The 25,476-nt window shown below is 41.3% G+C and overlaps 1 protein-coding gene across 1 annotated transcript in view; it reads right to left on the reverse strand.

Moving 5' to 3' along the window:
• Window positions 1-25,476, reverse strand: part of LOC126253195 (myosin-11-like) — a 194,733-nt gene that overhangs the window by 136,469 nt on the left and 32,788 nt on the right. The window contains exons 4-5 of the mRNA XM_049954361.1: window positions 8,884-9,027; window positions 3,879-4,117 (exon numbers count right to left, since the gene is read on the reverse strand). Of these exons, the coding sequence (XP_049810318.1) occupies window positions 3,879-4,117; window positions 8,884-9,027 (383 nt within the window). The remainder of the gene's footprint in view (window positions 1-3,878; window positions 4,118-8,883; window positions 9,028-25,476) is intronic.

The following is a 25,476-nucleotide window of genomic DNA, read 5'->3' on the forward strand; positions in this document are numbered from 1 at the left end:
GATCTATGCACCCAAATTGCGTGAAAATGTAATCACATGTCAGTTCTAGTATAATATATTTGTCCAATGAATACCCGTTTATCATCTGCATTTCTTCTTGGTGTAGCAATTTTAATGGCCAGTAGTGTATCTATTTCTGTTCTATTGACTTCTGCAAGTCTGGACAGATATATCGACATCAGAACTCAGGTTATAGTAAGTAAAATTTCCAAGTTATATTAACATTTCAGAAAATAAATATGAAAATCTCCACAGATTATCAGTTGATTTCTGTAGTGATAAACGTCACTCAACAAGAGTGGTGTTTTCTTACCGATGAATGGTACTCGCAACTGAAAACTGCACTATATTGTATTGTAGGTAAAAGTTAGATATTGCTTGGGACTGTTAATTTATGTGCATGTGGTGTGCCATATCAAAGGATGGTGTGTGCCATGAAGATAGGACAGCATCACAGCAACTTCATGGGAGGATGTACCTAGTTGGGTGCGAAAATGTAAGTTCTAAGGACTGACAACCTGGCCAGCCGGTGTAGCCGAGTGGTTCTAGGTGCTTCAGTCTGGAACCGCGTGACATTTATGGTCGCAGGTTCAAATCCTGCCTCGGGCATGGATGTGTGTGATGTCCTTAGGTTAGTTAGGTTTAAGTAGTTCTAAGTTCTAGGGGACTGATGACCTCAGATGTTAAGTCCCATAGTGCTCAGAGCCATTTGAACCATTTGACAACCCATTCTTAAGAGGTGTCTTAACTCTAATAAACTAATAAATACTTTTAATAATGAAACTGATGTTATAAAATAACAATTGAAATCTTACAGAATTATTCATACATTCTTTCTATGCCGACATTCAATGTCAGGACAGTGCAACTGACAGAAGTTATTCCAGTAATTCATTCAATGATGTACATGTGTATTGGCAATACACAGTTTATTAATATGAATAAACATCTGATGTTCTTTAAAAGGAACTAGAATTGTGGTTATGAATTTCCTGAAGGCATTAACTCTGAAGTTGGAGATGAAGTCTGGTGCAGATATTCAAGAGGTCACGGTCGCAAAACATAAAAAGGTGATGAAGAAATTGCATTAAATCATACAACATCCAACTGTAAATCTCAATTCTTTGGCCTCTAGGTAACACAATAACTCATTTTTTTCTAGAAATATTTGAAAATTTCCCAGTGAGGATCTACACTGAAGAGCCAAAGAAGCTGGTCCACCTGCCTAATATTGTGTAGTGCCCCCACGAGAAGTGCCACAACATGACATGCAATGGACTTGACTTGTGTCTGAAGTAGTGCATGAATTCTGCAGGGCTGTCCATAAATCCATTAGAGTACGAGGGGGTGGAGATCTCTTCTGAATAGCACTTTGCAAGGCATGCCAGATATGCTCAATAATGTTCATGTCTGTGGAGTTTGGTGGCCAGTATATAAACTCAGAAGAGTGTTCCTGGAGCTACTCTGCAGCAATTCTGGACGTGTGGAATGTTGCACTGTCCTGCTGGAATCGCCCAAATCCATCAGAATGCACAATGGACATGAATGCACGCAGGTGATCAGACATGATGCTTACATACTCCTATATCACTCCAACTGCACACACGGCACACCACTACAGAGCCTCCACCAGCTTGAACAGTGTTCTGCTGACATGCAGGGTCCATGGATTCATGAGGTTGTCTTCATACTCATACACATCCATCTACTCATTCGACCAGTCAATATGTTTCCAGTCATCAACAGACCAATGTCGGTGTTGACAGACCAAGGCGAGGCGTAAAGCTTTGTGTCGTGCAGTCTTCAGGGGTACATGAGTGGGCCTTTGGCTCCAAAAGCCCATATTGATGATGTTTCGTTGAGTGGTTTGCACATTGACACTTGATGGCCCAGCATTGAAGTGTGCAGCAATTTGTGGAAGGGCTGCACTTCTGTCACATTGAACGATTCTCTTCAGGATCTTTTTCTGGCTGCAGCGATGTTGGGGATTTTATATTTTACTGGATTCCTAATATTCACAGTACAGTCATGAAATGGTTGTACAGGAAAATCCCCACTTCATTGCTACCTCGGAGATGCTATTTCCAATCACCCGAGAGCCGACTTTAACACCATGTTCAAACTTACTTGAATCTTGGTAACCTGCCATTGTAGCAGCAGTAACCCATCCAACAACTGTGCCAGACACTTGTTGGCTTATATAGGCATTGCTGGCCACAACATCGTATTCTGCCAGTTCACATATCTCTGTATTTGAATACACATGTCTATACCAGTTTCTTTGGTGCTTCGGTGTATATACTGCAATAATTATAAATGAGTTTTCCAACAGCAGCAATCCACAAGCACATGCTTCCAGTTGTTCATCTGAGAAGAAGCTACTGGCTTCAATATTTTTGAACTTGATGTTATTTTTAACCTACGTGAGAACTACACACTTCTCCATATTTGTCCTACCCAAATATGGTACTGATTTATAGGCATCTGTGTTTATCATATGGTATTTATTTGTTGCTCAGACAGACACATTGCATCAAAATACTTTTGGTTTCCCAGTTCATGCAAGTTGACTAGAAGTTCAAAAACTTTCTTTTCAGTCCTCTAATATTCTGGTGCTTTACAGTTGACTCAGTCAAACAAGTTGCTCTGGGGTATGTCTGTCTGAATGAGGCTCTTCTCCCACACCTCTGATCAGAGTATAATACATTAATGAAGTACCATGTTTCACAGTTCTTGATGTCAAACAAGATGAAGTAGGAATTTCTATTTATCAAAATGCTTCTGTTTGTTATCATATTAGGTCAATCAAATGTATGGGAGAATAAAGACTAGAGGGAAAAAAAATGCAATAAGGTATGTTAAATGTGATATCCTCTCCTTCTTGCAAAAAACTTTGCACAGATTCAACGCTGTCTTCCACTTTGAAAAAACTACCATTCCCAGAACTACTTTAAAACCTTGTGTATGTTTCAAACTGTAAGACTGAAATACAGGTTTTGTTTATTTATAACATACATTTCCACTAACTATGAGTGTAAATTCCACATTCTTGCAGAATTAGAATCAAAATCATACAATTTTGTTTGTAACAGTAATAAATTTATCACAAGTTATAAACAAAAAAGGAAGAAAGATTTGGGTGTAATGTTCCTATGACAAGGAAGCCATTTGATATACAGGACAAGTTTCAATTGGACTTTGACAGGTATTTGACAGAAAATCCATCATGGCCAAATTGAATGAACCATCCAAATATTTGGAAGTGATTTAGGGGAACCACAATAAATATGAATCTGGATGGTTGACTGGAGATTGAATCGCTCTCCTCCTGAATGCAAATCCAATTCTTAACCACAACACTACGTTGCTCAGGATGGCAGCACTAAATGTTGGTGAATTTGAGGTAAGTTCCTATGGGACCAAACTGCTAAGGTCATTGGTCCCTAGGTTTACACACTACTTACTCTAACTTAAACTAACTTCCTCTAAGGACAACACACACACCCATGCCCAAGGGAGGACTCGAACCTATGTCGGGGGGAGCTGCATGAACTGTGGCAAGGTGCCTCAGACCGCATGGCTACCCTGAGCAGCCTAAATTTTGGAATGTAGCTTATGTGAGAGTGTCATACCAAAAATACTTAACAGAGGCTTTGAAAAATGTTTGTAATATCTTTCACATTTTCTCTTCCTCTTTTTATTTTCATTTTCTTATTTGCATTCAGTGTTAGTGTGTTTTCCGCTTCTGACAGAAATATGAGACAGAAATAGATTACGTTTCAATTTATGTGCACGTCACATGACCATGTAAGCATGGTCCACAGAAAATTTTCTGTTGATTTATAATTTGCATTCATTTGTGTGCAAAGTGTACTCACATTTTCTGGTTCAATACATTCCTTTTCTTTACAAGATCATCTTCTAGCTTTTCTTTTGTCTTGCGCTCTTCTTCAACCTGAGATTGTGCTTGTTCCACTTCTGCAGAAATTTCAGAGACTTTACTCACCACTTCCTTACTTTTCATAACAGCCTCTTCTAGTGAACATTTTGTCTCATTATATTGTGCTTCAGCTATTGGTATTTGGCCCAGTATGTTACACAAATCAGTTTCTAGTTTCTGTAAGCAAAAATTAATGACCAAGAGGACTAAGATATAAATAACATGGATGTGATATTGTTACACAAAAATTCTCTCATGAAATAGTGAGTTAATTAGAAATTGTAAGCTAACAGGAAATAAATGTAGTTTATAAACTCTGTGAATGAACACAAATAAAATACCATGCTGTCATGAAGATGAAAAATCACTTACATGTGTACACACTTATGTGAAACAACACAGATCTCATAGTTCTGTAATTAGGACTCAGCACATTTTCTACTAGTCACAGAAGATGTAATATCCCTCTAGTCCAGAAATATGGATATAGACTCAGAGAGTGGCAGCAGTTTCATTTGTTTAGCAGATATTTCTCCTTCCAAGAGCTGTAACTCCACAGACTTGGGTAAATGTATCAAATAGGGACGTCAGTTGGTCTGCTATAGCAAATAAATATATGACAGGACAGATGGTCTGGCAATTTGTACATTATTGAAGACTCTGAAAATACAACAGCCACCTAGTTTCCACACCTACATGGTTTGCAGTAGTGATCCACCTAATTTGTATCAGGTTTACATAAAAGTGGTGATGAAAACTCCAACCTCTGTAACAGCACAAACGTATTTTTATTACACTTTTGCACTGCCACAGGGCAAACACTCGCAAGTTAGCTAATTAAAAAGAAAAGGCGTTATAATTGAGTGATGTCAGCCTCAAGAAATGAAAAGAAATGTTTATTATTACAAAAAAGATTGGAAATGATTTTTGTGCATTAGTGTGTGCTGCAAAGTTTTCAAAACGAGTGACAATGTAGTGAGCAGCAGTGTGTCTCACGAATTTTCATTGTGTCCACCTGCCATGGAGTTTCTAGTGCACTGGCCAACACATATGCTAGATCGCAACAATGACTATAACTATCAAAATTTTCTGATAAGCGTTACTCAGAGGAAAAAAATATTTTTTAGGTGATTATTGTTCAGGATTTCTACCTATTGATGAATAAATGAGTTAGTCTTCATGAAAGCATTTGATATCAAGTAGTTTGATGTACAACTAGATTCTTTCTCAACAAAGATAAAAGAAAAGAAAAAAATTGTTAACAAGTTGCAGATAACCATTGTATCCAAGTGTGTTATTAGGGCAGCATGAGGACAATGTTTATCAAATTGTTGTAGCAGCAGTACCTGAAGTGACAAGTTCAGCAGCAGTACATACAGAGATAGTTTGCAACATTACAGAAACAGCAGAGAAACTTGATGGAGTGCATGGGAGAGAGACGGTTTTCCACCAACAGCATAAACACCAATGGTATCTACGACAGTGCAGTCATCAGCCATACTTCTGGAACTTGGAATACACATCTCCAACAGTTTCTGACATTTTTTCAGGGTGTGACCTACCTGCGAATTCTCTGGGGAATTCGCATGTGCTATCATGCCTGATGTGATGTCAGCACTACAGACTCTGTTTGTGGCCAAGAAAATGAGGGTGAACAATATACTTAACTTTATTCTTGATGGTCTTGTAAAAGTCAAAACTGCATAATTAGTATCTCCTGGTTCACAGCTGCAACTTCACACAAGTTTGCATAATGGATTTTGTGATGCTAATTGCAACAAATTAAAAAAAAGGCCATGTGTTTCAGTAATCTTCATTATTTACTTGTTGCTCTTTGCTCCACTTAAGAAACAAACACATTAATGTTTCAGCATTGGCACTTTACTTGAAAAACATCTACTTTCTTCATTTTTCCATGGCAAACATGATGCATCATTCCAAAGTCAACATAACCTTTACATATGGACTTATTTAAGCAGGTCACTGACAATTGTTCAAATTTAGGTTAAATATGTTGGTAACTTTAACATAATGGTTCCATTCTGTACAAACACAATCTTGGATTCCTATTTTCAGCAGTTCAAGGACCTAAATCACAGTGGTTGTTGCAGATACTCGTAGAGACAAAATTACAATTTAATGTTGTCTTTTCTTTAACATGACTTTCCAAGTTTAAAATACTGTTTCAGTGTTACATAAATCCAAACATGACAATACTACCAGTATTTGTGTGAATTAAAAATGTTTCAGAATTTCAGTTTCATATGCAATTTATGCAATTAATAATTAATCCCAGCTCAATAGTTTTTACATAATAGAAAATGCATTGTGTTTACTTTGTCCTCAGATATTTTCACTGAGATATAAAGCATCAAAAGGTAAGAACTTTTTAAAAATATATAAGTTTTGAAGCCCAGTGTTTTAACAGATTATGTATCAATTTGTACCCCTTAATAGTTTTGATGGTTTTTCAGTTTTTTACACAAAACATAGTCACTGTTGGAATAAATCCAGTATTAGCCACAATTAACTTGCTTCACAAGATATTACCTTTGTTTATAGACGGTCACAAATATGGTTGTAATTACTATAGGTCAGAATTTATCAATACACGAGAATCTAAGGTGAACATTACAAAAGTCTAAAAGCATAAATATCAAAGACAGTAGTCTGATGAGTATTTCTTCGCCTACAGGTTTTATTTGCCTATATTTGAGATACAAAACAGTACTGTAGCACCCAATAAAGGAAAAATAGTATTGTAGTTTCTGACACACTGCCTAATTTGTTACAAAGGCTAGTAATATTTCAGGTACACATGTCCAATAAGCTTTCTTATTGTTCTTTAGTTGTCACACTTATGAGATGGTTCCCCAGTTATGCCCACTCACAGAAACCAGTAGTTTGTTGTCTGATGCTTTAGATAGTTTCTGGTCCACTTATTCTGAGACAAAAATGTAGTGGTTGCTTCAATAAGTTTGAACCAGTGTCTGATGACACTGAACAACTGACAGTATATTAGTAGACAGAGAAATTTTCTGTGCCCAAAACAGGTATCTAATATTATTCATCAAACACCATATAAAGAGTCAACTGCTGCTGAATGGTCGGGCGGTGGGGAAGCACTTTTACCTGAACAAGTCAGTTAGTCTGTGTTGCTGCTGCAGTATTTCCATAAACTTTGACATTCGCTAAATATAAAGTAGTATGTGTTGACTTCATCCAATGAAAGTTACAACTAATACAAGGGTTCAGTTCAAACCAATTGTTTGAAAAACATAGAAGAAAAGAAGATAATTGAAAAACCAGTTTACACTCCTGGAAATTGAAATAAGAACACTGTGAATTCATTGTCCCAGGAAGAGGAAACTTTATTGACACATTCCTGGGGTCAGATACATCACATGATCACACTGACAGAACCACAGGCACATAGACACAGGCAACAGAGCATGCACAATGTCGGCACTAGTACAGTGTATATCCACCTTTCGCAGCAATGCAGGCTGCTATTCTCCCATGGAGACGATCGTAGAGATGCTGGATGTAGTCCTGTGGAACGGCTTGCCATGCCATTTCCACCTGGCGCCTCAGTTGGACCAGCGTTCGTGCTGGACGTGCAGACCGCGTGAGACGACGCTTCATCCAGTCCCAAACATGCTCAATGGGGGACAGATCCGGAGATCTTGCTGGCAAGAGTAGTTGACTTACACCTTCTAGAGCACGTTGGGTGGCACGGGATACATGCGGACGTGCATTGTCCTGTTGGAACAGCAAGTTCCCTTGCCGGTCTAGGAATGGTAGAACGATGGGTTCGATGACGGTTTGGATGTACCGTGCACTATTCAGTGTCCCCTCCACGATCACCAGTGGTGTACGGCCAGTGTAGGAGATCGCTCCCCACACCATGATGCCGGGTGTTGGCCCTGTGTGCCTCGGTCGTATGCAGTCCTGATTGTGGCGCTCACCTGCACGGCGCCAAACACGCATACGACCATCATTGGTACCAAGGCAGAAGCGATTCTCATCGCTGAAGACGACACGTCTCCATTCGTCCGTCCATTCACGCCTGTCGCGACACCACTGGAGGCGGGCTGCACGATGTTGGGGCGTGAGCGGAAGACGGCCTAACGGTGTGCGGGACCGTAGCCCAGCTTCATGGAGACGGTTGCGAATGGTCCTCGCCGATACCCCAGGAGCAACAGTGTCCCTAATTTGCTGGGAAGTGGCGGTGCGGTCCCCTACGGCACTGCGTAGGATCCTACGGTCTTGGCGTGCATCCGTGCGTCGCTGCAGTCCGGTCCCAGGTCGACGGGCACGTGCACCTTCCGCCGACCACTGGCGACAACATCGATGTACTGTGGAGACCTCACGCCCCACGTGTTGAGCAATTCGGCGGTACGTCCACCCGGCCTCCCGCATGCCCACTATACGCACTCGCTCAAAGTCCGTCAACTGCACATACGGTTCACGTCCCCGCTGTCGCGGCATGCTTCCAGTGTTAAAGACTGCGATGGAGCTCCGTATGCCACAGCAAACTGGCTGACACTGACGGCGGCGGTGCACAAATGCTGCGCAGCTAGCGCCATTCGGCGGCCAACACCGCGGTTCCTGGTGTGTCCGCTGTGCCGTGCGTGTGATCATTGCTTGTACAGCCCTCTCGCAGTGTCCGGAGCAAGTATGGTGGGTCTGACACACCGGTGTCAATGTGTTCTTTTTTCCATTTCGAGGAGTGTATTTAAATGTACTCGCAATCATTAACACCGTTGGAGTTAAGACTTCCAAAACACAATAATTTTTAAATGTTTGAAGAAGGAAAAGTGAAAGGCTGTATAACCATAACATAAAGTAACATATATAATAGCCAAATAAAACACATTTGGAGAACAGTTGCAGGAGAATTATTTATTTTGTTTCATAAAAACATATAATTTCCTACTCACCTTACACTGCAGTGTTGAAGCTTCAAATTCCTTCCTTAAGTTAGTGTAATCATCACACATCTTCCTCAGATTATCAATTTCATTTAAAAGAGATTGTTTTTCCACTGTAAAATTGCTTAACAACTCTTTTAACTTTACCAGTTCCTGTAAATGAATAACAAACGCAAACAATTAAATCAAGTAATGAGTACATATAAAAATCGAACACTTGTTTCAGTCTGAAACAATATTGTCAGCTTAACAAGAGTCTAATTAGTGTACTGGTTGTCACAGTATATTCAAATCTAGTTCTATAAATTAACATAATTGGCAAGATGATGAGGAAGAGGTATGTGGATGGCTGTGGTATGTTAGAAGTAATAAAACTCAGCAAATAGTGTACGAGAGAAAAAAAATGAGGGATAGGATGTGAGAAAGAGGGAGGAATGCAGCAGAACTGGAAAGTGACAAGATAGAGTTAGAGAGAGAGGGGGCGGGGGGGAGGGACAGGGGGGGGGGGAGAGAAAAAGAGAGAGAGAGAGAGAGAGAGAGAGAGAGAGAGAGAGAGAGAGAGAGAGAGAGAGAGAGAGAGAGAGAGAGAGAGAGATAGTGGGGGGGGGGGGGGGGAGTTGGAGTAGGGGAGTGAAAGTACAGATGTGTAAAGGTATTTGCTATGGAGATAGCAGGAACAAAGGTAGTGTCCGAGACGAAGATGTCATATGTAGTCATGAGGAGAGCTAGTGCTGGAGATGAGGATTCAAATAGGCTGAACCAGCTGTTGAAATCCTTAGTGTGTGGTATTCACATATTCAACAACTATGTGGTCGAGTTTCTGGTAGGCACTATCGGATGGTGGCCATTAATATAGGGTGTTTCAAAATGACATTTTAAAAATTTGTGGATGGGTTCCTTACATCAAAACAAGAAAAAGGAAGTCCAATAAACATAGGCTCTAAAATGCATACCTTAATAACTGTGAGCACTTGTTCAATAAATGAGATGTGTTTCACTGAAGATGAAAAAGTGCTCATAACTCTCAAGGTATGGACTTTAGAGGCCTCATTTACAGGACCTTTCTTTTCTTGTTTTGGTACATACTATGTCCTCCCACAATATGAAAAGCAAAGAACTTGCAATAGAAGAGCTGTTGTTCACAGTAGCTTTCAAGGTACGCATTTTAGATCACATGTTTACTGGATTTTTTTATTTTTTACTTTTGAGTGTAAGGAATCTGTTACCAAATTTTTAAATCATGGTTCTGAAGCACACTGTACAAGAGAAACCTAAGTAATCATTATAGCAAATTCCGCACAGCAGGTGCAGCATAGCTGGTAGATGACATGACTGATTCCAAACCTCTGATATGACAAGAAATATCTATGACAAGATGGCAATTTGAAGTGGTGTGTGTTTATGTGAATGTGTAACAGGTCTTGCAGCTGCATCATCCACTTAATTTTTCCCCGAGGACATGCAGCTTTACTGTATGCTTAAATGATGATGGCATCCTCTTGGGTAAAATACTCCCCCATTCGGATCTCCGGACGGGGACTACTCAAGAGGACGTCGTTATCAGGAGAAAGAAAACTGGTGTTCTACGGATTGGAGCGTGGAATGTCAGATCCCTTAGTCGGGCATGTAGGTTAGAAAATTTAAAAGGGGAAATGGATAGGTTAAAGTTAGATATAGTGGGAATTAGTGAAGTTCGGTGGCAGGAGGAACAAGACTTTTGGTCAGGTGATTACAGGGTTATAAATACAAAATCAAATAGGGGTAATGCAGGAGTAGGTTTAATAATGAATAAAAAAATAGGAGTGTGGGTTAGCTACTACAAACAGCATAGTGAACGCATTATTGTGGCCAAGATAGACACAAAGCCCATGCCTACTACAGTAGTACAAGTTTATATGCCAACTAGCTCTGCAGATGATGAAGAAATTGATGAAATGTATGACGAGATAAAAGAAATTATTCAGGTAGTGAAGGGAGACGAAAATTTAATAGTCATGGGTGACTGGAATTTGTCAGTAGGAAAAGGGAGAGAAGGAAACATAGTAGGTGAATATGGATTGGGGGGAAGGAATGAAAGAGGAAGCCGCCTTGTAGAATTTTGCACAGAGCATAACTTAATCATAGCTAACACTTGGTTCAAGAATCATAAAAGAAGGTTGTATACCTGGAAGAATCCTGGAGATACTAAAAGGTATCAGATAGATTATATAATGGTAAGACAGAGATTTAGGAACCAGGTTTTAAATTGTAAGACATTTCCAGGGGCAGATGTGGACTCTGACCACAATATATTGGTTATGAACTGTAGATTAAAACTGAAGAAACTGCAAAAAGGTGGGAATTTAAGGAGATGGGACCTGGATAAACTGAAAGAACCAGAGGTTGTAGAGAGTTTCAGGGAGAGCATAAGGGAACAATTGACAGGAATGGGGGAAAGAAATACAGTAGAAGAAGAATGGGTAGCTTTGAGGGATGAAGTAGTGAAGGCAGCAGAGGATCAAGTAGGTAAAAAGACGAGGGCTAGTAGAAATCCTTGGGTAACAGAAGAAATATTGAATTTAATTGATGAAAGGAGAAAATATAAAAATGCAGTAAATGAAGCAGGCAAAAAGCAATACAAACGTCTCAATAATGAGATCGACAGGAAGTGAAAATGGCTAAGCAGGGATGGCTAGAGGACAAATGTAAGGACGTAGAGGCTTATCTCACTAGGGGTAAGATAGATGCTGCCTTCAGGAAAATTAAAGAGACCTTTTGAGAAAAGAGAACCACTTGTAAGAATATCAAGAGCTCAGATGGAAACCAAGTTCTAAGCAAAGAAGGGAAAGCAGAAAGGTGGAAGGAGTATATAGAGGGTCTATACAAGGGAAATGTATTTGAGGACAATATTATGGAAATGGAAGAGGATGTACACTCCTGGAAATTGAAATAAGAACACCGTGAATTCATTGTCCCAGGAAGGGGAAACTTTATTGACACATTCCTGGGGTCAGATACATCACATGATCACACTGACAGAACCACAGGCACATAGACACAGGCAACAGAGCATGCACAATGTCGGCACTAGTACAGTGTATATCCACCTTTCGCAGCAATGCAGGCTGCTATTCTCCCATGGAGACGATCGTAGAGATGCTGGATGTAGTCCTGTGGAATGGCTTGCCATGCCATTTCCACCTGGCGCCTCAGTTGGACCAGCGTTCGTGCTGGACGTGCAGTCTGCGTGAGTCGACGCTTCATCCAGTCCCAAACATGCTCAATGGGGGACAGATCCGGAGATCTTTCTGGCCAGGGTAGTTGACTTACACCTTCTAGAGCACGTTGGGTGGCACGGGATACATGCGAACGTGCATTGTCCTGTTGGAACAGCAAGTTCCCTTGCCGGTCTAGGAATGGTAGAACGATGGGTTCGATGACGGTTTGGATGTACCGTGCACTATTCAGTGTCCCCTCGACGATCACCAGTGGTGTACGGCCAGTGTAGGAAATCGTTCCCCACACCATGATGCCGGGTGTTGGCCCTGTGTGCCTCGGTCGTATGCAGTCCTGATTGTGGCGCTCACCTGCACGGCGCCAAACACGCATACGACCATCATTGGCACCAAGGCAGAAGCAACTCTCATCGCTGAAGACGACACGTCTCCATTCGTCCGTCCATTCACGCCTGTCGCGACACCACTGGAGGCGGGCTGCACGATGTTGGGGCGTGAGCGGAAGACGGCCTAACGGTGAGCGGGACCGTAGCCCAGCTTCATGGAGACGGTTGCGAATGGTCCTCGCCGATACCCCAGGAGCAACAGTGTCCCTAATTTGCTGGGAAGTGGCGGTGCGGTCCCCTACGGCACTGCGTAGGATCCTACGTTCTTGGCGTGCATCCGTGCGTCGCTGCGGTCCGGTCCCAGGTCGACGGGCACGTGCACCTTCCGCCGACCACTGGCGACAACATCGATGTACTGTGGAGACCTCACGCCCCACGTGTTGAGCAATTCGGAGGTACGTCCACCCGGCCTCCCGCATGCCCACTATACGCCCTCGCTCAAAGTCCGTCAACTGCACATACGGTTCACGTCCACGCTGTCGCGGCATGCTACCAGTGTTAAAGACTGCGATGGAGCTCCGTATGCCACGGCAAACTGGCTGACACTGACGGCGGCGGTGCACAAATGCTGCGCAGCTAGCGCCATTCGACGGCCAACACCGCGGTTCCTGGTGTGTCCGCTGTGCCGTGCGTGTGATCATTGCTTGTACAGCCCTCTCGCAGTGTCCGGAGCAAGTATGGTGGGTCTGACACACCGGTGTCAATGTGTTCTTTTTTCCATTTCCAGGAGTGTAGATGAAGATGAAATGGGAGATATGATACTGCGTGAAGAGTTTGACAGAGCACTGAAAGACCTGAGTCGAAACAAGGCCCCGACAGTAGATAACATTCCATTAGAACTACTGACAGCCTTGGGAGATCCAGTCCTGACAAAACTCTACCATCTGGTGAGCAAGATGTATGAGACAGACAAAATACCCTCAGACTTCAAGAAGAATATAATAATTCCAATCCCAAAGAAAGCAGGTGTTGACACATGTGAAAATTACCGAACTATCAGTTTAATAAGACACAGCTGCAAAATACTAATGTGAATTCTTTACAGACGAATGGAAAAACTAGTAGAAGCTGACCTCAGGGAAGATCAGTTTGGATTCCGTAGAAATACTGGAACACGTGAGGCAATACTGACCCTACGACTTACCTTGGAAGATAGATTAAGGTAAGGCAAACCTACGTTTCTAGCATTTGTAGACTTAGAGCAAGCTTTTGACAATGTTGAATGGAATACTCTCTTTCAGATTCTGAAGGTGGAAGGGGTCAAATACAGGAAGCGACAGGCCATTTACAATTTGTACAGAAACCAGATGGCAGTTATAAGAGTTGAGGGGCAAGAAAGGGAAGCAGTAGTTGGGAAGGGAGTGAGACAGGGTTGTAACCTCTCCTTGATGTTATTCAATCTGTATATTGAGCAAGCAGTGAAGGAAACAAAAGAAAAATTCGGAGTAGGTATAAAATCCATGGAGAAGAAATAAAAACTTTGAGGTTCGAAATTCTGTCAGAGACAGCAAAGGACTTGGAAGAGCAGTTGAATGGAATGGATAGCGTCTTGAAAGGAGGATATAAGATGAACATTAACAAAAGCAAAATGAGGATAATGGAATGTAGTCGAATTATGTTGGGAGATGCTGAGGGAATTAGATTAGGAAATGAGACACTTAAAGTAGTAAAGGAGTTTTGCTATTTAGGGAGTAAAATAACTGATGATGGTCGAAGTAGAGAGGATATAAAATGTAGACTGGCAATGGCAATGAAATCGTTTCTGAAGAAGAGGAATTTGTTAACATCGAGTATAGATTTAAGTGTCAGGAAGTCATTTCTGAAAGTATTTGTATGGAGCGTAGCCATGTATGGAAGTGAAACATGGATGATAAATAGTTTGGACAAGAAGAGAATAGAAGCTTTCGAAATGTGGTGCTACAGAAGAATGCTGAATATTAGATGGGTAGATCACATAACTAATGAGGAGGTATTGAATAGGATTGGGGAGAAGAGAAGTTTGTGGCACAACTTGACTAGAAGAAGGGATTGATTGGTAGGACATGTTCTGAGGCATCAGGGGATCACCAGTTTAGCATTGGAGGGCAGCGTGGAGGATAAGAATCGTAGAGGGAGACCAAAAGATGAATACACCAAGCAGATTCAGAAGGATGTAGGTTGCAGTAGGTACTGGGAGATGAAGAAGCTTGCACAGGATAGAGTAGCATGGAGAGCTGCATCAGACCAGTCTCAGGACTGAAGACCACAACAACACACAAATGTGCCAGTGAAATGTTTAATAACAACATAAATGTCTGATCTGAGTTCGAAATTCTTCTAAATGGTTCATCCTCAAAGAGTCGATTTTTAAATGAGAGTCAAACGCTCTGTGATTTAAGAAATTCATCATACATTCTTGCACATAGTTCATCTTCTTTGCGTAAAAGGAAATTTACTTTGAAAGTAAAGCCTAGTTTACATGAGAACACTATAACTGCGCTACCGGCCACTGCCCATGCACGCCGCTCTTTTGCCCAACTCAGTGAAACTAATTACTTTTGGCGTGTTCCAACTTTTGCGACATTAGTTGCCAGAACATAGTTGCAATCAGAATATAGATAGTTTGACAATATCTGAGCTGCAGGGCAAAATTTATTGAATTAGGAGCACATGTACAACTGAATTAAGAAAAATACAAGCTAGTACAATTCTGGCTGTGGAAATGCTCTCATCTACAAGACTAAAATCCCATCACTTGAGTTGGCCTACTGTTTTTAAGGAATAGTGCTAGTAGGAGGGAAGGGCAGACAAATCAAGAAGCTGCATGTTTTATTCAATATCCATCTATTTAAAACATCGCAGAACATATATTTGAATTCTGAAATGTTTCCATTGTACAGATCTATCTCCAAGACAGTAGTTTGCAAGGCATTCTCTTCTTAATGCGGCCTGCTTTGAGAAATTATTGCTGTTAATGTTAATAACTATTACTGTTAATGTTAATAATTATTGTCATTAATGAAAAAGTGTTATCACCACCTAAAACCGCATCTTCTATCAAGCCGAGTGTTCTTGACTGTAATGCACGCAATGTGATATGTAATTTCAGTTCTGGTGACAGTGTTTCATGCATTATAGTATCTTTTCCTTATCGCATAGTTAACTATATTTAGAAGAAACGTGAACAGTTCTAATGGCATTCTAAGATAATTAAAAGAACTTCTTGAGTCTTCCAATATAAATTATTTCTGCGAGGTCGCTGAGCAATTGAGCTGACGTCTTCTCTTCATCCAGTCACAAATCAAAACAGGTTTCTTATTTTGCATGCGTGCGATGTAGAGCTGCCAAAACTTATTTCATACACGACTCAGGAACCCACAAAACGACACTGAAGTATATACTGGTGTCGCGGTGTCTATCGTCATATGCGAAACTATTTGCCTGCAACTCATTCAATGCAACGAGTTGCACAACCGAATGTCATCGTGTAAACTAGGCTTAATGCTTTTCAAACCACAATTCACAATATTTTCCTGCGACCTGTTAGAAATAGGTTCGTTGCAGCAGTTGCCAGAGAGCACCAGCCAGATAACAGGCATCACCATGCTTGCCCAGCTACGACGACGAAGGGAGCCCATATGTTTGTACATGTAAAACATTAAAAGATCTTACATTATGTCACAAAAGAAGCAAGACATCAGAAGATATTCCAAGAGCATCAGAATTTTGTGAAGCATACTAAAATGCTTAATTCAACTTATAGTGCACCTTCGCATGTCCAGATTCCCAATGAAGTAGGCCTCAACCTGATATTAAGCTTTTCAGTGTGGTTTTCGGAATGTAAATTTTCTTGGAGTGCCAGCACTGTATTATCTCAAGTTTGGTTCTTTGTTATGGCATAATGCCATATGTGCTAGAAGATGAAAACATGAACTAGAAATGCAGCAAACACTGAAACTAACCAACAGCATGGTAGAATTAAACACTTCGTTTCAAATAAATTGACTGCTTCAGCAGAAAAGATTAATGAAAGCCAAATTTCTTTAGCAAACTGACAAAAATAACTTCATTGTTCTGCAAGTCGATTAACGCTTTACTGTCAGAAAGGTGGAAATATGGGGAGACATCACATACATTATGCACGCATTCAAAAATCAACTTATGATTCATTCAGAAATCAACTTAGAATGTGTTCAAAAATGTTAAACAATCAACAGGGATGCATTTCAAAATCATATGAATAATCAATAGACCAATGTGCGCTGGATGCTATGCGCTTTGTAAAACAAGGTTTTTTCCCCTCAAGAATATGAATTTGGCACTCCCCAACCCGAAATTGCCACCCGGTGCAGTCACCTCCCATGCGCATGAGCCCACTCGCAACTGCTCGAATGAATTTAAAGCCTAGTTTACATGACGACACTAGGTTGCAGGGAACTGCGCTACCGCCCACTGCACATGCGCACCACGCGTTTGCGCAACTCGTTGATGAAACTAAATACTTCGGGCGTGTTCCAACTTTGGCAACACTAGTTGCATGAGTTTTGAGGTTGTGTGTGTCCGTAGAGTGTAGACAAACTAAATATGAAGTGGGGAATGGAGAATAATGTTCGCTTTTTGGATATCTATGCTTTGCATAGGTGTTTGTGGGATTTCAGTGGATTTCAGTGATACTGATTACAAAAATAAGCAACATATTGCTGCTGCTGAGACTGTCATGTGTGATCATAACATAGATGGTTTGACAATGTCTGAGTCGCAGGGCAAAATTTATTGAGTTAGGAGCACATATAAAACTGAATTAAGAAAAATACAAGCAAGTGTATTTCTAGCTGTGACAATGCTCTTGCCTACAAGACTAAAATCCCATCGTTCGAGTAGACCAACTCTTTGTTAAGGAATATTGTTGACAGGAGGGAAGGCTATACTAATTCAAGAAGCTGCATTCTTTATTCAATAGTCATCTATTTAAAACGTCGCTGCAGTGCTCCCCATTCACATATGTTAGAATTTTGAAATATTGCCACTGTACAGATCTATCTTCAAGAGAGTGGTTTGCAAACCATTCTCTTCTTAATGTGGCCTGCTTCGAATAATTATTGTTGCTAATGTTAATAATTGTTACTGTTAATATTAATAATTATTGGTGTACCTCACCAACGCGGATATAACAGCAACCGATATTTCAGACAGAGATACTTTTAAGCACAAAGTAGAGAAGTGGAAAGTTTTACCAGAGCAACCAAAACAAAAACAGTACAGACCGAAGTGGTCAGAAGAGCGAAAGCAAGCCTTCTCAAAAAGAATGAAGATCTATTGGAGCAACAAGAAGAACCAGAAAAAAAGTTGATTGTCATTTGCTTAATGTCATTTGCTTAATGTCTTCCGTTATTGGGAGAATTCATAAATAATAATAATAATAATAATTATTGGTGTTAATGAAATAGTGTCATCACCAACTAAAGCTGTATCTTATAGCATGCCAAGTGTTCACGATTGTAATGCATGCAATATGGTATGTAATTTCAGTTCTGGCGACAGTGCTTCATGCATTACAGTACCTTTATTCCTTGTCACATAATTAACCCTATTTAGAAGAAACTTGAACAGTTCTGGTGACATTCCAAGATAATTAAAAGAAAGGCTTGGATCTTCCATTATAAATTATTTCAGTAAGGATAGTGAGCAACTGAGCTGATGTCTTTTCTTCATCCAGTCACGAATTGAAACAAGTTTCTGATTTTTTTCCTTATGCAGCGATTCCACACAAGCAGCTTCAACTCCATCACAACTTGTGCAACATGCAGCTGCCAAAACTTTTGTTTCAGACACGACTCAGGGACCCACAAAACAACGAAACCGAAGTGTCACCGTGTCTACAGTCATATATGAAACCACTTCTATGCAACTCATTCCACGCAACGAATGGCGCAACCTAATGTCGTCATGTACATCTACATCTACATCTACATCTACATCTACATCCATACTCCGCAAGCCACCTGACGGTGTGTTGCGGAGGGTACCCTGAGTACCTCTATCGGTTCTCCCTTCTATTCCAGTCTCGTATCGTTCGTGGAAAGAAGGATTGTCGGTATGATTCTGATTTTATCCTCATGGTCTCTTTGCGAGATATACGTAGGAGGGAGCAATATACTGCTTGAATTATCGGTGAAGGTATGTTCTCGAAACTTTAACAAAAGCCCGTACCGAGCTACTGAGCGTCTCTCCCGCAGAGTCTTCCACTGGAGTTTATCTATCATCTCCGTAACGCTTTCACGATTACTAAATGATCCTGTAACGAAGCGCGCTGCTCTCCGTTGGATCTTCTCTATCTCTTCTATCAACCCTATCTGGTACGGATCCCACACTGCTGAGCAGTATTCAAGAAGTGGGCAAACAAGCGTACTGTAACCTACTTCCTTTGTTTTTGGATTGCATTTCCTTAGGATTCTTCCAATGAATCTCAGTCTGGCATCTGCTTTACCGACGATCAACTTTATATGATCATTCCATTTTAAATCACTCCTAATGCGTACTCCCAGATAATTTATGGAATTAACTGCTTCCAGTTGCTGACCTGCTATTTTGTAGCTAAATGATAAGGGATCTATCTTTCTATGTATTCGCAGCACATTACACTTGTCTACATTGAGATTCAATTGCCATTCCCTGCACCATGCGTCAATTTGCTGCAGATTCTCCTGCATTTCAGTTCAATTTTCCATTGTTACAACCTCTCGATACACCACAGCATCATCTGCAAAAAGCCTCAGTGAACTTCCGATGTCATCCACAAGGTCATTTATGTATATTGTGAATAGCAACGGTCCTATGACACTACCCTGCGGCACACCTGAAATCTCTCTTACTTCGGAAGACTTCTCTCCATTGAGAATGATGTGCTGCATTCTGTTATCTAGGAACTCTTCAATCCAATCACACAATTGGTCTGATAGTCCATATGCTCTTACTTTGTGCATTAAACGACTGTGGGGAACTGTATCGAACGCCTTGCGGAAGTCAAGAAACACAGCATCTACCTGTGAACCCGTGTCAATGGCCCTCTGAGTCTCGTGGACGAATAGCGCAAGCTGGGTTTCGCACGACCGTCTTTTTCGAAACCCATGTTGATTCCTACAGAGTAGATTTCTAGTCTCCAGAAAAGTCATTATACTCCAACATAATACGTGTTCCAAAATTCTACAACTGATCGACGTTAGAGATATAGGTCTATAGTTCTGCACATCTGTTCGACGTCCCTTCTTGAAAACGGGGATGACCTGTGCCCTTTTCCAATCCTTTGGAATGCTATGCTCTTCTAGAGACCTATGGTACACGGCTGCAAGAAGGGGGGCAAGTTCCTTCGCGTACTCTGTGTAAAATCGAACTGGTATCCCATCAGGTCCAGCGGCCTTTCCTCTTTTCAGCGATTTTAATTGTTTCTCTATCCCTCTGTCGTCTATTTCGATATCTACCATTTTGTCATCTGTGCGACAATCTAGAGAAGGAACTACAGTGCACTCTTCCTCTGTGAAACAGCTTTGGAAAAAGACATTTAGTATTTCGGCCTTTAGTCTGTCATCCTCTGTTTCAGTACCATTTTGGTCACAGAGTGTCTGGACATTTTGTTTTGATCCACCTACCGCTTTGACATAAGACCAAAATTTCTTAGGATTTTCTGCCAAGTCAGTACATAGAACTTTACTTTCGAAGTCATTGAACGCCTCTCGCATAGCCCTCCTCACACTACATTTCGCTTTGCGTAATTTTTGTTTGTCTGCAAGGCTTAGGCTATGTTTATGTTTGCTGTGAAGTTCCCTTTGCTTCCGCAGCAGTTTTCTAACTCGGTTGTTGTACCACGGTGGCTCTTTTCCATCTCTTATGATCTTGCTTGGCACATACTCATCTAACGCATATTGTACAATGGTTTTGAACTTTTTCCACTGATCCTCAACACTATCTATACTTGAGACAAAACTTTTGTGTTGAGCCATCAGGTACTCTGTAATCTGCTTTTTGTCACTTTTGCTAAACAGAAAAATCTTCCTACCTTTTTTAATATTTCTATTTACAGCTGAAATCATCGATGCCGTAACCGCTTTATGATCGCTGATTCCCTGTTCTGCGTTAACTATTTCAAATAGTTCGGGTCTGTTTGTCACCAGAAGGTCTAATATGTTATCGCCACGAGTCGGTTCTCTGTTTAACTGCTCAAGGTAGTTTTCAGATAAAGCACTTAAAAAAATTTCACTGGATTCTTTGTCCCTGCCACCCCGTTATGAACGTTTGAGCCTCCCAGTCTATATCCGGCAAATTAAAGTCTCCACCCAGAACTATAACATGGTGGGGAAATCTACTCGAAATATTTTCCAAATTATCCTTCAGGTGCTCAGCCACAACAGCTGCTGAGCCAGGGGGCCTATAGAGACATCCAATTACCATGTCTGAGCCTGCTTTAACCGTGACCTTCACCCAAATCATTTCACATTTCGGATCTCCGTCAATTTCCTTCGATACTATTGCACTTCTTATCGCTATAAACATGCCTCCCCCTTCACTGTCCAGCCTGTCTCTGCGGTATACATTCCAATCTGAGTTTAGGATTTCATTACTGTTTAGATCTGGTTTCAGCCAACTTTCTGTCCCTAGTACTATATGGGCGTTGTGACCGTTTATTAATGAGAGCAGTTCTGGGACCTTTCTATAGACGCTCCTGCAGTTTACTATTAGCACATTAATATTGTTATTCCCTGTTTCATTTTGCCTACTCCTACCTCACCGCGTCTCAGGAGGTGTCTTGTCGGGCCTAGGGAGGGAATTCTCTAACCTATAAAACCCCCATGTGCACTCCACACGTACTCCGCTACCCTTGTAGCCGCTTCCGGCGTGTAGTGCACCCCTGACCTATTCAGGGGGACCCTACATTTCTCCACCCGATAGCGGAGGTCGAGAAATTTGCACCCCAGACCTCCGCAGAATCGTCTGAGCCTCTGGTTTAAGCCTTCCACTCGGCTCCAAACCAGAGGACCACGATCAGTTCTGGGAACGATACTACAAATAGTTAGCTCTGATTCCACCCCGCGAGCGAGGCTTTCCGCCTTCACCAATTCCGCCACCCGCCTGTACGAACTGAGGATGACCTCTGAACCCAGACGGCAGGAGTCATTGGTGCCGACATGAGCAACAATTTGCAGTCGGGTGCACCCAGTGCTCTCTATCGCCGCCAGTAGTGCCTCCTCCACATCTCGGATGAGACCACCTGGCAAGCATACAGAGTGAACACTGGCCTTCTTCCCCGACCTTTCCGCTATTTCCCTAAGGGGCTCCATCACCCGCCTAACGTTTGAGCTCCCAATAACTAATAAACCCCTCCCCCCGTGTGCCTACTCAGACCTTGCTGAAGGAGCAGCCACATGTCCACTCACAGGCAGAGCGGGCGATGCCACACGGCAAGCCTCCACATTTACCCTCCGCCTCGTGCGCCGCGAACGCCGCTGAACCCGCCACTCCTCTTGGGGAGAGGGTGGCCCAACCGCGCACGGTACCCGCGAAGATGTCTCGACAGTAGGGACAGTGGGTGAAGCATGTAACACCTGGGGTGTACCTTGCGACGCACCAGACTCCCCACTGCCGCTACACTCCGAGGCAGCAGCCTGAAGACGGCTGACCGCGGCCATCAACACGTTCAGCTGTTCGCGAACAGTGGCCAGCTCCTCCTGCGTCCGTACACAGCAGTCACACATCCTATCCATCCTAAGGAATCTATTTACTGAAGAGAGTTAATCAACTTTTAACTAGACTGCTAATTCACTGAAGGCGGCTGATTATTGACTAAACTGATTGCTAGCCACTTCTTGTAGAAAGCAATGAAAATAGCACTGCCTGTCTCTGGACTGTATTGAAAACAAACACTAGCACTACTGGCACTATGGTTGACTAAAGGGACTCTCTCTCTGACTGTATTCAAAACAAACACGAAATCTATGGAACACTATTAATAGCACTCGACAATTAAAGCTTCCTAAAAGCAAAAACGGAAGAAGAAGTGACAAGTAATAAAAACACAGTTAATACTCAAATTAACGTAGCTCGCTGCACAGCAGACGTGAAGCAGACGGCGGTTAGGACGACACTGTATGTAAACTAGGCTTAATGTAAACAGTTGTGATGCCACACTCATAGGAGGCAATTTGTTGTTACGAAGCATTGCATAGTCTTCCTAGAGCCTTTGATTCATTTTGATATCGGCAGACGCTTGTATGAGCAATGTATTTTGTTGTTGTATGTGGTGCATTTCCTTTGCAACAGAACATTTATTTTCATTTTTTTCTCTCGTTCATGTTGTATTGCTGCAGTATTATTCTTCAGTAGTGGGATACAGTAATATCCTTTGTTAGAGAACCAGTTCTTACCAGTCAAAATTACAAAAATTTAACTGAAAACTAAAACAATGAAAAATTCCCGGAATTATAAGAAATTCCAGTGTTTCTCCCGGTTTTCTCCTGGATAAAAAATTCCCAGGTTTTTCCCAGATTTCCTGGGTCGTATACACCATGACTAATTGAGTTACAATGCAGTTGATAAAGCAGATCACAAAGAAGGCTGTGCTTGAGTCAGGAAATTACTATGAAAGATTGTGTTCCATGACTACAAAGCCATAGGTGTGCACAATGATGAAGTACAAGAGTATCAGAACCATGGGTATTGAGGACTGCAATCAGCCTTTCCTTCTCATTCTGTTCGCTAAGTCTCCCTTGCCCCATGGTTCTGGGCGACTTTTCCGAACTCTACCCCTATTCCTAATCACCTCCATTCCTTCTCCTTTGCCCCGTTTCCATCCCCTTCAACTCTTCTGACAGAAGAAGGAACCATTGTCTCCAAAACCTTGCACACAAGAAACCTTTTTTTATATGTTGTTCTCTAGCCGCCATTTGGTGAGTAGATGTTTTATCTACCCAATTAGAAGACAATATGTAGGTAGCTTTACTCAAAAGCAATTTCAGTTGCTAACATTATTTTCTCTGTAGTTATAAAGTTTTATTGTTCTTAGCTACCTGGGCACCTTCCTCTGCTTGTGCATGTATCACCCAGAATGGTATACTAAATAAAGCCTTTGTGATTTTTCCACCCAGCGTTTTGTGTAAGAACCTCATGCAGACATGCCAACTTTCAAAAGTGAAAAATCGGGAGAATTTTAGCGGTGTACTATTGTGAATTACAACACATCTCTGACAATTAAAGTTGCAATAATTCAATACCTGTAACAACTCAATTACATTTGCTTTATTATTTACATGTAAATAGCAAATAATGGACATACCTGAGCCTTCGGACTGTATAATTTATCATTCAACATGCTGAACAACATGAATGATGAGCTCTGCAGGTTTCTTTGGATTCACACACATTCAAGTGAAGCACTCTCGAGAGAACTACCGCTCGAAATTACGATCCGAGGAAACAAATTAACGTCTATTAGATTTCTGTTTTGACATTGGCACAGTTTTTGCATGAATAAATCACTGTTAAATGATCACACATTTTCATTTCATAATGCAACCCATATTTGCACGGCACCAAAAGCCAGACAGTTTTTTAATGGAATACAGAATTCTCGTAAAGTTGAAAGTAGAAGGTAAGCAATATTAGCTCCAGTGGCATTCCCTTTTAAATTAGGTACAAGGAGTAGGCAATTTTGAATTTCATGGAGTTCAGGGCTGAAGAACGATACGATAATAGGATATAACTTAAGTCCATTATATTACTACCATCAGTAGCAATAGCGAATGGATTCGACTGCAAATGGGTAATAATTTTTGCTTTTTCTTCCATGCACATTTCTGTAAGGATAGCAGTTTTTTTGTTCTGGCACACCCATATCGTTTCGCAATTTCGGAATTGGGAGGCGAGGGGAGGGTAGTAATCCTAAATAGTTTTCCCCATGAAACATCTATCCCTCTAACTTCCCCCTAGGGAAATCCCCCAATTTAGCAACATTGCCTTGTAGACACAACAATGCTAATCACTTTGCTTGGAATGACTATTGACTACTCCTTGTCCATGATAACTTAACGATTGTGCTGGTGCTACCAGAAGCGGAGGAAATTGGCACTAGTTGAAAGATATTCATTCATCTCCTAACACTGCCAACGATAAGTTCCTTACTTCCTTGTAGATACGAAGCACGAGCAACAACTACTGCCGCTCCCGACAGCCACCGCAAGAATATTCCAAGTTAACATAGACAAGTAGCAGCCATACCTTGTCATCCACCAATATATCAAAGGCGCAGGATTTTCAAATAGTAAGAAAAGTATTGAAACTGCTCTGAAAATCGGGAGATCGGTCATCACGGTCAGGAGATAGGGAGGAAGAAGGAAAAATCAGGAGTCTCCCGCTTAAATCGGGAGAGTTGGCACGTCTGCTCATGGTAGCAAGTTGATATTTTGGTATAGATTATAACTATTTCATTGTGTTGGTTCCCAGACATTCATCCACAGACATGCCGAGTATTATGAATAATTGTCAGTAAAGGGTAAATTTCATTGATTTTTATTTTTTTTATTTTTACGAAAACCTTTACGACTAACGGTACAATTAGAACAATATAACTGGTTCAACCATTACAGACTGTGCAATTGAATTAGAAACAACTACATGTTTAAAGTAAGGAGTTAGATCAGTGAAGCTATGATCTAAAACAGATTGGATGGATATGGCATCAAGAGATCCATTTGCATAAAGGCAAGGGTTTTACATGGTAAATATACAACAAGTGTATGTCATTTAATTTTAAAGCATTTATCTGAAGAGATCTAAGGACTGATCAAATATTTACACTCCTTTATCCAATCCCTATGGCAGGAATACTTGTTTGCCACCAGCTGTGACCAAAATCTAACACCGAAACTTGCCTCTCAGTTCACACCTTCATCCAGTTGTAACCCAACCATATCCACCACACCAATCCCTGGTTATCTTCCAAGAATCACTACTTTCAAACTGGACCGTTTCTAAGA

This window comes from Schistocerca nitens, chromosome 4 (assembly GCF_023898315.1).
Source record: "Schistocerca nitens isolate TAMUIC-IGC-003100 chromosome 4, iqSchNite1.1, whole genome shotgun sequence".
NCBI classification, from domain to species: Eukaryota; Metazoa; Arthropoda; class Insecta; order Orthoptera; family Acrididae; genus Schistocerca; species Schistocerca nitens.